Raw genomic sequence first — 13071 nt, forward strand, 5'->3', positions numbered from 1 at the left:
CAATGTACCGCCCCTTTGCAACTGCGCCATGACTAAGATTCCTACAGATTCCCAGGGGATAAAACCCTCCAATCAGAAGAATTTGGGTAATTTGTGTCCTAGTTATCACAACAAGCTGCTTTACCTTTTCCTATACCCTTCACTGATCCGGACATAACAATATTAGTACCTGGCAGTGTATGGCATAAACAGTAGATGTACCTGCGCTAATTGTTTTTCAGATCGGCTGCTTTGTTGGGGCCCTGTGCCCCTCGTTCTATTTTACTGCCCTGTATGCTAATTAGTAGCATCGGTACTGGGAGGAGGAGACGGCCGTGTTTCTCAAGGGGCATCTCCTGCTCCCTGGTTGAGAGCTCTCCAATCACAGCGGAGCGCGTCAGTCAGTGAATAAAAAACAGCAGTGTAAATAATGAACATCTTCACCTTGGTTTGACTTCTATTGCATTCTCCTTTTTGTTGGAGCCAAGGACCTTCCTGCTCCTGTGTTTTATTTTACCAATTTCGTTCTCTAATTTATCAGCAATGGCTTGTTTTCCCTTTGACTTTTCTGGCTCCTGAACCAACAAAACACAGCTACTGTTAGATGACAATGGAGTTGCGGTAAAAATTACACATTCCTTAATGGACAGAAATAATACATGTATAAAGAACACTAGAGGCCAGCAAAATACAGTCGGTAAGAGCCTTGCATGTAGTAAGCTAGCAATAAAACACTAGACAACAGGAACTATATCAACCAGCTCCTTACGTCTGTGAAGACCACATCCAGTATGCTGGTTTTAGATTTTTTTTTTTTATAAAAATGCAACTTACCCTACAAACCTCACCATCATAAACATATTCTAATTACACTCCTAAGTCTTTTTCCAAGTGTTAGCCACCATGTACTGCACAGCTCAGATAAGGGACACCATGCAAGCAATACATTTCATTTTCTGGCTAGAGGGTCATACCTCTTTGAGAAGTGGCTCAGTGTCAGGATTGGAAGTTTCAGTGGTGGTGGAAGAACTGTCATCATCTGCAAGAGAGTCCTTCAGCTCATCTTCATGTGTCTTGGCTTTTACTCGTCTTTCTTTTTCTTCCTGTTTCTTTAGGAATTTAACTTTTTGCTGGAGAAATTTCCCTTTCCCTAAAGTTAAAATGTAAAAAGAGACAGTCAAGATAAAAAGTTGTACTAAACTTCTATAATGTCTTAGCAACAAACTTTGCTCCAGTCTCCATAGCCTGATAAAGCAGAATATAATATAACTGTTCTACTTTGCCCAGTTAAAAAAGTAAATGGACATTTAAAGGGAGTCTGTCACCTACTCAGAACGTTTTAGACCAATCTGAACGCGTTATCGAACGCTTGCCACCAATTAAAATAGTACCTCTCGTGTCTGTGGGGTTAAAACGGTCTAGAATGCGATCTGAGCAGTCTAAAACGCTCACAGTAGGTGACAGACTCCATTCTACTAGTACAGCGCTGGCCGGGTATTTAGCCACGGGATGCCTGCTGTGTAATACAGGAGACACCCGCTGCTCATGTCCGTGACCGGGGATAATGCATGGAGTCTATGAGAATAGGAGTCTAATGATTTTTTATTTTATTTTTTTATAGGGAACTATAACAAGCAAAGTTAAAAACAATAAATTTTTTTAAATAAAAAATACACATCATGGTATCGCCAATATGTGAAAACACCCATACTATAAAAAATATCTCCCCATATGGCAAACGGAAAACAAAACATCAAAATTGCTGATTCGCCGTTTTTGGTCGCTTCATTTTCCACAAAAAATTAAATAAAAGTGATCAAAAAGTCATACACACCCCAGAATGGTATCAATGAAAACTACAGCTCTGTACACATAATTACTAAAAAGTTATAGGGGTCACTAAAACCGATTTTTTTCCCCCCCCCAAGTTTTTTATTATTTTATCAGTACCAAAACCAGATTCATGCTGACCTGTAGAATGAAAGTAACTGGTCAGTTTTATTGCACATCGAACTTCTGAATAAAAAACCTGTAAAACTGTGGTGGCATTGCTGTATTTTTTCCAATTTCACCCCATTTGGAATTTTTTTTCCGCTTCCCATTACATCATATGCAATATTAAATGGAGGTTTTAAAAAGTACGACTTCTCCGTCTAAAAACAAGCCCTCAAACGTCTATCTGACCGGAAAAAAATAAAGTTATGGCTCGGGGAAGACAGGGAGCACAAAATTAAAAAACTAAAACCTCCGGGATAATGGGTTAATGGTATCTGCTACAAAACTGATCCATCAAGGGGTCCTGTAAAATGGAACTCATGATGCCAGTTTGAAGCCAAATTTAGACACATAACTAGAATGTAAATTTTTTAGCAGGGCTGTGTAAAATAGGAAAAAAGCCAAAATGAATTTACCTTTAAAACGTCCCACTGGGCCTGTAGCGGTCACGTGCCATTTATTGTTCACACACAAATGACCGCTGAGGCAAGGGAATGGCTGCAGTGGTCACGAGAATGATGAATGTCATGTCACCACTTTAGGGCCAGCAAGATTCACAGTGACAACCCCTGGACACCCCCTTTAATGTCACACTTCAAGATCAATATAGCTTTTGTTTTTGGGTTGTAACAAAAGCTTTTTTTTTTTTAAAGACACAAGTAAAATATCTGCAGGTTACCTTTATTATTTCTTGCTGCTGGGGATGGAGGTTGTTCTGAAAACACTTCTGATGGAGGGGGTTCAGAGTTGTCATAATCTTTATCCATTACTTCTATGAGATTAGTTATATCGGAGTCATCTGAACTGTGCCTAGTATTACCTCCACTACTTCCAAAGTACTCTGGGTGAGAAGTGTTACAGGTCCCTGTTCGGTGTACATCTGCTGGCTGCTCTTGCTGTGTCTGAGGCACTGTTGGTGGTTGCGTTGGCACGACCTGTTCCTGTAAGCTTGGTCCTTGTGGTGGTGCAAGATTTAGTTTTGTTCCACGTGTACGTCTTGTTAAAGATGAACTCTGAGCAGCAGTACCAGAGTCTGTGGATGAGGAGGAAGCTTTGCTAGATGGTTGTGTTGTAGACACTTGTGCTGCCATTCTGTTAGATACACTGGAGTTCTTTGCTCTGACTGTTTCCACCTCAGGTACATTCTTGTGTATGGTGGATGTTGGGTTGCTCTGCTTTTGACTACTAGTGGTTCTGGAGCTGGAATTCCCACTATATAGCCCTCTGTTAGAGCTACTGTTTGAGTCACTTCCAGCTGAACTAAAACTAAAACAAATACAAAATATTCATTCACTAGCACTTTCGCTATAAATGCTATAGCATACATCATGAAGCTAAATAAGTGAATGTTTTTTAAATAAAATTTTTGTGTATTTTACTCATGCCACTGGAAGTCAGAGGGTTAAAACCACCACCCATGTTACTAGACATTTCTCCATTTCTATTTGGATGGTGCCATATAATAAAAATTTATGTTAAATACATGAGTGGAGTTATCCAGTTTTGTAAATTTGATGGCCTATGTTAAGGCAGGACATCAATATTACACTGGTGGGGTTCTGAGTCTCTGCACCCCTGCAGATCAAAGGGGTTATGATGCCAAGGAGAGCACCGCAGACTCTTGTTGCTTAAATCAGGATGTAGTCTGGTATGAACTCAGAGCCCATACTTTTGGTAGTGGCTGTTCTGCCACCTTTTCCCTTTCACTTGAATGGGATACAGCTGCAATACTCAGAAACAGCAGTTACGAAAAGTACGAGCTAGTAAAAGAATAAATGCCTATAAGGGGGGGGGGGGGGGGCTATATACATTTTTGTGTAGCTTTTGTTATCAGGAGTAGTGTCAATATGAAGCTCAATTCTGTCAGATTATGCTCCTTTGAAGTGCTCTCTTCACAGTCCCTCCCCTCTGCTCACCGAAAATAATGAACCACACATAGAATATACAAAAAATCTTCTTTATAAAATACATTCAAGTAGTATACAAAATATCAATATACTTAAGTAAAAGCGATGCAAATGAGCACTATGAGCCATTATCCACTAGGGAAAAGGGTAGATCGCAAAGTGTAAGCCCAGCTTTACAGTTTAGTTTTCTGGCGTTAATCACAGCAAGTGTGTCAGAGCATGGTGGTCCTGCTCTCTTTCACCAAGCTCCACCCACTTAAAAATCTAAAGCTGAAGAAAACATACAGTCAGAAATTTTTTGCACAAGAGGCTCCAAATTTTGAAACTCTTTAGGCCAAAAAGCGGGTGTAAAGCCTTAGCAAATGACCCCTAACGTTTACTCCACATAAGAGCATTAAAAACTGCTGTGATTGGAAGACAGAGGAAAAGTAAAACCCTAGAATGGGAGAATAACTTACTTGCTTTCTGTTGATATGCCAACTATCCTCCTGAGATCAAAGGGTCGGCCCAAATGAAAAGGAGGATTTGATGCCTCAAAAGAGAGTCGCCTTTTGAACGGCTCCCATATTCCTTGAGCTTCTAAGTAGGCTGTTCCAATAACCAAAAGAAACAGCAAACTACGGGAAAGGAAAAGACAAGAAAATAATATGTAAATTTAATTTGTACAGTGACTTGCACAACTTTGCATTGAAAAGATAAATATAAAAATGCTTTTTAATACTTGCTCACAAGCATTTAGCATATACTGCCATATATTAATCCACATTAATGAAAGAAGACGCAGCAATAACCCTTCAGTAGCTCAATGTATTCAAAGCATTCGGGCATGCAGGACGTAGTTTAAAGGCCACAGCCACTTCATGTACCTCCCGTACTTCGTCTTGCAACAAAACAGCAGTTTAAATAAAGTTCACTACTGAAGGGTGAGTGGTGTATCCGCTTTCATTGATCTGGATTGGAACTCGAACTAACTTATAACTGAAAGCAAAGAAGATCCCAGGTGACACTGTTGACCTTTCATTGAGCTGAAGAGGGTGAAAAACAGTACCAGCCAAGTGTTCTGTAGTTATACTGCCATATATACAGTGGCTGGATACATTTCTCAGTTCCCTCTGCTTCTCCTCCTCTTCTGCTCATCTCCGTTGTTGTTGTTGGCATCAATACAGTTGCTAGAAAAAGTATGTGAACCCTCTGGAATGAAATGGATTTCTGCACAAATTACTCAAAAATGTGATCTGATCTTCATCTAAGTCACAACAATAGACAATCACAGTCTGCTTAAACTAATAACACACAAAGAAGTAAATGTCACCATGTTTTTATTGAACACACCATGTAAACAGTCACAGTGCAGATGGGAAAAGTATGTATACTGGTATACATGGTTTTGTAATCTAAAGTTGTTATAATGCTTTTGTATGATGTAAAAAAATATACAAGATTATAAATAAATAAAAAATGTGAATGTTTACACGGTGTGTTCAATAAAAACATGGTGACATTTACTTCTTTGATGTGTTATTAGTTTAAGCAGACTGTGATTGTCTATTGTTGTGACTTAGATGAAGATCAGATCACATTTTATGACCAATTTGTGCAGAAATCCATATCATTCCAAAGGGTTCACATACTTTTTCTTGCAACTGTATGTTAAACTTCATATGCAATACTAGAACTATACCATGAGAATTACATGTCCAAATCTGACTTCTAGGACACTCACTGATCACAAAAACAAAAGGTCAACTTTATTCTGTGGGACAGGCAAGTACAGCACTTAGCTGTCTCTCACATTCCTATGCTCACCACCACTCCATTCACACAGTGGAATCTGACCACCATGTTCACCTAATCGGTTGGGGTCCCAGTGACTGGACCCCCAGCAATCATAAATTCATTCTTCATACCAATCTTTTCAGATAAAAAATAATGGTGAATAGAATGGGAATGTATCTACCACACTTGCTTTTAGTTTGTTCGAAAGCCACCCAACGGTCCCTTGCTCAATTGAGAAGACTATTGTTGGGAAGGAGGCATTCCTTTCTGACAATCGCCTGCTCGTCAGTGAAATTACATGCAGCGATCTCCTCCAGTATGGGGAAGAGATGGCTAATGCCATCACTTGTCCCCAGCAGCATAGGCTGTTTAGACACCACTGTCTGTTGCAGGCAAACAATGGTTTAGGTGACCGCATGAAGGATTCAATTACCCAATGGATGAATGTTTCTCTCATTCATTGGGTAATCGGTGGCACCATTACAATGGCAGATTAATACTAATGAGTGTTCCTCGGGCAGTGTAAAGGGGCCTTTGGGTATATGAGCAGTTTATGTAGACAATGATTTGAAACAATGCAAGTTGAAGACTTTTCAGTTCTCTAATGTTAAGTGATTCTAATGAAATTCCACTCAGATACCTCATAATTCCTGAGATAACGATATAGAGGGCCAACTCCCAGTTGGGCCGGGGAAGAGCTTCTGCACATGAGGCCAGCATGTGGTATGGAAGCGATGCATTTAGTACAAAAACAAATTCAGAACCTCCTGTGGTAACAATCTTTAATTCACGAATCAATCGGGAAGAGGTGAAATCTGGTGTAAACCTGCAGGAAAAGGAGACAGTTCCATCAATGAAATCACATACAAATGAAACTGTTCAGATGTGTCTAAAATAGGGAACATCATCCACAGAGAAAGCAGAGACTGCTTTTTAGATTACTGTATATCATAGTGCTCACTGAGAGCCATATACAAAATTCAGTAAGAGGAAATTCACTGCTGATCCAGTCCCATTGATCACATAATTGCTGGGGAAGCTGCAGTGTTCTTGGGTCTAAAACAGACCAGCTCTGCAGTGTATGTTAGTAGAATGGCTTTTTTCTTATAACTGGGGATGTGAACAATCAGCAATAAAAAAAGTTTCACTTTTTTTTGGGGGGGGGGGGGGGGGGGGGGATGCTATGTGTAAAATATATAGAGCTAATAATAAAAAGTTGCCCCACAGCTGGCACACACTGTAGTCCTGCCCCTGACAACTCAAAATATTGCGGGAGATTTATCAAACTGGTGTAAAGTAGAACTGGCATAGTTGCCCATAGCAACCAGATTCCAACTTTTATTTTTGAAAGATGAAAGGTGGAATCTGATTGGTTGCTATGGGCAACAAAGCCAGTTCTATTTTTACACAGTTTGATTAATCCTCCTATGTTTTTTCCATATTCCCTTGGCATCACTCAAAACATTTTTAAAAATACTGATATAAAAAGGCATTAAAATATAGCCACACAAGACCAAAGAAATTACTTGAATAACCAAATGAGAAAAAAACATTTGATCGCTTTCAAACTTTAATGTACTGAATTACAAGGGGAACATTTAGCCTGGATATTAACAGGGGAAAATGGCCCAGTTTTAAACTGATTTAACAAAATAAAATAAACTAGAGAAAAAATAAAAAAAAGTGACCCTTTCATAGCCACCTTTAAACAAGGTCACCATCTCAAACAGTATACAACAAGCAGAGAATAAAGGGTTGCATGCACCCAAGAGAAAGCAGTGTGTGTTAAGAATAAAAAGTCTTAGCGCAGGCAGCTGTTTCCACCACAGAGAATAGTCGGGAAGTGATGCTCAATTAATAATAAAATAAGAGCAGCAATGATAGCTTCAACAGAGAAAGGGAATTCTGTCCATGGTGGAAGGCAGGGGTTTATGCCAGGCATCCATTTGAGAGAATTCCTTTGCTGCACAACTGGTTTTCTGCATTAGTGCGTGATATGTGCAACAAAGATTTCTGTCGCGTTTACAGGTGTCTATAAGGACATCAGAGAAAGCAAATCGTAATCATTAGAAAAAAAACTACTGACTAGTTCCCAAACTGAAGCAGTGAGTGCGAGAAGGAGGTCAGATTACTCGGCCACATATAAATAAGCCATAAATCATGCAGGTAAAGTAGAGCATCCCCTGGTCACATGAATGGGGCATGTGCAGTACTCCAGAACAGGGGGTACTTGCTTGCTGTTTAATGTCATGTTCTTTAATTACATTATATGCTCTGTATACCCAGTATGATTATGGATGGAAGTGACACTTGGGTGTGGATCCTGGATCCAGCCCTTGCTGTGTCTAGAGAGAAGAAGAGGAAGAGTGAAGAAGCAACTCCATGTACTCTATTCCTCCCAGGACTGGACTAAAGCTACTACAGAGACTCAATGATCTCTGGATGATTTACATAAGGAAGAGAGAGATTGAAAATGAGACAAGAAGGTTCAGAAATCTGCATGGCTGAGCATTGGAGTCAGCAAGGTATCCTGCTACATAAGCAATTTAGACTTTACTGCAGTGAGGGGAATACTGTTAAGAGACCCATCACACACACAACTTGGCCAGTCTTTTCTCTAAAAATCTGTACGACTCAGTTATGAATTACAGGCGCAATGCAAAAGTGAAATTGCTAGTCAGAGTCTGCAGGAAACTACTTGAGAAAGATAGGAAAGAGTACAATAATTTCCATCCAAACTCCAAATCCATACAAAACCATCTGGGAAGATGACTAACAGCCAGAGCCCCTACCATTCCCATTCTCCACTCTGGATCCTTCTGGGTTGCTGAATATATCACAGCAACTACATCATCTAAACCTTTTCTAATGGACCTTGTTTTATCTGCTCTGCGGATTTTAGAGTCAAATATTTTACTTACAATATGATAATTTCCTTAGAGGAATTGGGACTTAGTGCAAACTCCTGACAATTCAATATCTTGAATCCATATCCTTCACAGGAATAGCCACTGATTTCCATGCTTTTAACTGTAACTGGAAGCTGCCCTGTGTTCTCAATCTTGAATGCTCTCTTCATAGTGAAGTTTGGCTCTCTGGGTTTTATTTCTGGATGAGAAAAAGAAATAAAGATACAGAATATAAAAACTCAGATTTACAAAGGCTACACGAGGCTCAACTGAACGTATGCACACACAAAATAACTTAGCATACACACAGTGAAACTTTCTGATCGACAACAGATTTTTCTGTGACAGTTCTTCAACTCCTTTATATTTTATATACAGTCGTGGCCAAACGTTTTGAGAATTACATAAATATTGGAAATTGGAAAAGTTGCTGCTTAAGTTTTTATAATAGCAATTTGCATACACTCCAGAATGTTATGAAGAGTGATCAGATGAATTGCATAGTCCGTCTTTGCCATGAAAATTAACTTAATCCCCCCAAAAACCTTTCCACTGCATTTCATTGCTGTCATTAAAGTACCTGCTCAGATCATTTCAGTAATCGTCTTGTTAACTCAGGTGAGAATGTTGACGAGCACAAGGCTGGAGATCATTGTCAGGCTGATTGGGTTAAAATGGCAGACTTGACCTGTTAAAAGGAGGGTGATGCTTGAAATGATTGTTCTTCCATTGTTAACCATGGTGACTTACAAAGAAACGCGTGCAGCCATCATTGCGTTGCATAAAAATGGCTTCACAGGCAAGGATATTGTGGCTACTAAGATTGCACCTCAATCAACAATTTATAGGATCATCAAGAACTTCAAGGAAAGAGGTTCAATTCTTGTTAAGAAGGCTTCAGGGCGCCCAAGAAAGTCCAGCAAGCGCCAGGATCGTCTCCTAAAGAGGATTCAGCTGCGGGATTGGAGTGCCACGAGTGCAGAGCTTGCTCAGGAATGGCAGCAGGCAGGTGTGAGCGCATCTGCACGCACAGTGAGGCGAAGACTTTTGGAAGATGGCCTGGTGCCAAGAAGGGCAGCAAAGAAGCCACTTCTCTCCCAAAAAAACATCAGGGACAGGTTGATCTTCTGCAGAAAATATGGTGAATGGACTGCTGAGGATTGGGGGCAAAGTCATATTCTCCGATGAAGCCTCTTTCCGATTGTTTGGGGCTTGTCCGGAGAAGAAAAGGTGAGTGCTACCGTCAGTCCTGTGTCATGCCAACAGTAAAGCATCCTGAGACCATTCATGTGTGGGGTTGCTTCTCATCCAAGGAAGTGGGCTCACTCACAATTTTGCCCAAAAACACAGCCATGAATGAAGAATGGTACCAAAACACCCTCCAACAGCAACTTCTTCCAACAATAGTTTGGTGAAGAAGAATGCATTTTCCAGCACGATGGAGCACCGTGCCATAAGGCAAAAGTGATAACTAAGTGGCTCGGGGACAAAAACCTTGACATTTTGGGTCCATGGCCTGGAAACGCCACAGATCTTAATCCCATTGAGAACTTGTGGTCAATCCTCAAGAGGCGGGTGGACAAACAAAAACCTACTAATTCTGACAAATTCCATGAAGTCATTATGAAAGAATGGGTTGCTATCAGTCAGGAATTGGCCCAGAAGTTGATTGAGAGCATGCCCAGTCGAACTGCAGAGGTCCTGAAAAAGAAGGGCCAACACTGCAAATACTGACTCTTTGCATAAATGTCATGTAATTGTCGATAAAAGCCTTTGAAACGTATAAAGTGCGTGTAATTATATTTCACTACATCACAGAAACAACTGAAACAAAGATCTAAAAGCAGTTTAGCAGCAAACTTTGTGAAAACTAATATTTGTGTCATTCTCAAAACTTTTGGCCACGACTGTACACTATGTTGGCTCTCTTCTGACTACCTTGACCATTTTTCACTGCAAGTTGATTGGGTCCCGCGCTGTGTAACAAACAGGTCCCTCCAGTGCTACAAAGTCAAATCTAGTGATACAATGTATTGTATTACTATCTATATGTGCGGTTTCCTTCCCTGAAATAATAGGATGTGAGTTGCCTCCGATGTTTCCTATCTGGAGTCCTTTTTTTCTTTTCTTTCCTCCTCTACTTTTTGTTTTCTGAAGGTGGTTGCTATGTTGTGTCCTTTTAGCCTCCCCTCTTTTGCGCACGCGGCTCCGGCCAGTAGCTGGCGTGAGAGCAGGGAAGCTGAAGAAAGCAAGTCCGAGAACGGATCCTGTGTGTGATGTCACACCTGTTGGTACGGGTGCCTTTAGGAGGAAAAACAAACAACCAACGGTTTCGAAACACTCGAGTTTCTTCCTGACGAAGAAACACAAGTGTTTTGAAACGCATCATTTTTTTTTTTTTCCTGAAGGCACCCGTACCAACAGGTGTGACGTCACACGGGATCCATTCTCAGACTTGCTTTCTTCAGCTTCCCTACGATCACGCCAGCTACCTGCCAGAGCGGTGTGCGCAAAAGAGGGGAGGTGAAAAGGACACAACATAGCAACCACCTTCAGAAAACAAAAAGTAGAAGAGGAAAGAAAAGAAAAAAGGACTCCAGATAGGAAACATCGGAGGCAACTCACATCCTATTATTTCAGGTGAGGAAGCCGCACATATAGAATTCCCAAGGCAGTAACAGACACCGAGGTTGTTAAGAACAGCGGCAGCGCAGGAGCACATCTTGATCATCTCAGACGTTTCACTAGGCTTTTACAAACTGAAGTGAATGTTAGATACTACAACTGAGCTCTCGATACTATGTTGGTATTTTTATTTTTTTTACTAGTCACTTTGAGATCCAGAAACACTTGCTGTGTAAGTGTGGTGTGAAGTCAGCACAAAGGCAAATGAAGCATAACTTACTGTCAGTGCACTCTTTCAGAAAGGCTTCTGTGATTTTAAACCTCAAGGAGCTCCCCGGACCAGGGGGTTTTCCACCAATCTTAATGTTCTCATTTGCTCCTTGCCCTTTCACTGATATAACGTCAACCACTGTTAAATTATTTCTGAAAAAGATATATAAGGTACAATATCAAATTGAACTCAAAACTATTATTAAACATCTAGCTACTAGAAAGGAAAGACAAAATGGAATAAGACATGTAAATCATGAGACATGTACCCCGGTACTTTACATGCAGAACTGAATTCTGTGGAAGGAATAAGCAGCTGAGAATCTGCTTTCCAGATGCATATTGGCATGTGGATGAGCACAAATGTAATTTAGTAGAGTTAAAGGGGTTCTACAGGACTACAAAAAGATGTCCGTTTTTTTCCAACAACAGCTCCACATCCATCCAGAGGTTGTGTGTGTGGTATTACTGCTCAGCACCATTCACATTAACAGAGCTGAGTGGCAATGCCAAACAACACAGCCATGTTTCTGGGAGAAGGAAGCCATCTTTTCGTACTCCTGGAGAACCCCTTTAATCTACAGCACAGAGAATGTGGCAATAATGAACACGCTATAGATTTCAAAGTCCATGGGGCGCTCATTCTGTGTGGATTTTTTCCAGGCCATGTGAACACCCCACTTACATGAACTGCCATCAAGCAGATAATAGTTACAATTCCAATGCTAGCGATGGAAGATGAACGATTATCGTTTCATGTAAATGTTTCTAACGATTGACCAAAAACGCTTATTCAACATCTGTGAAATTTTAAGTGCGAACAAGTATGATCATCCGTTGTCGATAATGAAATGAACGATAATCGTTTCATTCAAATGCTACTTATCTGCTACAACGTTTGTCGATTAGTTGCTGGTGCCTGTGATCACTTAAGAGAATATCTGCTTGTCTAAATCCACCTTTAGGACTCATGCATGCGACCGTTGCCAGGCCATGCCCTTATTGTGGTCCGCAATATGCGGTCACTAGCCGCGTGGTCGCCGCATCACAGATGCGGACCCATTCACTTGAATGGGTCCCCAATCCGGAAGGGGTCCACAAATCAATTATTTTGCGGTGTTGACGGATCAAAGACCCATTGAAGTGGAATGGGTATGGATCAGTCTGCGGCAACCGCACGGATGGTGCCTGTGCAGTGGGAACCGCAAATTGCACCAGAGGGGTTAAACAGCTACTTAGGCCTCATGCACACACAGCCGTTGTCTGCATTGTGACCCCCAGCGTGTTCGCAATATACGGCACCAACCGTTTGTGCACTGCATCACGGATGCAGACCCATTCACTTGAATGCATCCGCAATCCGGGAGGGGCGGTGCGGAATGGAGGCTGTGGGTTTTCTGTCCTTGCCTCTGCACAAAAAAAAAGTAGTTCTGTTTCACGGAACCCGAGTCTTTGAACCTCCTCTAATCTCTCCCTCCATGCTGCTTGCTTGTCACCTTCCAATCTCCGCTTTCCTCCTCCACACAGGCTCAATTGAGACCTACATGTGAAGTATATGTAGCGCTCACTTCAACAGTCTTCAATTTATAGAATTATTGGCTCTAAGACAG

The 13071-nt window shown here is 41.0% G+C and overlaps 1 protein-coding gene across 4 annotated transcripts in view; it reads right to left on the bottom strand.

Annotated features, from left to right (window-relative positions):
• Positions 1-13071, bottom strand: part of TMEM131 (transmembrane protein 131) — a 211592-nt gene that overhangs the window by 30876 nt on the left and 167645 nt on the right. For all 4 annotated transcript variants that reach the window (XM_044288480.1, XM_044288479.1, XM_044288478.1 and 1 more), the window contains exons 27-33: positions 11472-11614; positions 8579-8765; positions 6298-6483; positions 4340-4498; positions 2654-3240; positions 954-1129; positions 424-554 (exon numbers count right to left, since the gene is read on the bottom strand). In XM_044288480.1, coding sequence (XP_044144415.1) covers positions 424-554; positions 954-1129; positions 2654-3240; positions 4340-4498; positions 6298-6483; positions 8579-8765; positions 11472-11614 — 1569 coding nt within the window. The remainder of the gene's footprint in view (positions 1-423; positions 555-953; positions 1130-2653; positions 3241-4339; positions 4499-6297; positions 6484-8578; positions 8766-11471; positions 11615-13071) is intronic.

The sequence above is a fragment of the Bufo gargarizans genome, chromosome 3, assembly GCF_014858855.1.
Source record: "Bufo gargarizans isolate SCDJY-AF-19 chromosome 3, ASM1485885v1, whole genome shotgun sequence".
Lineage (NCBI taxonomy): Eukaryota > Metazoa > Chordata > Amphibia > Anura > Bufonidae > Bufo > Bufo gargarizans.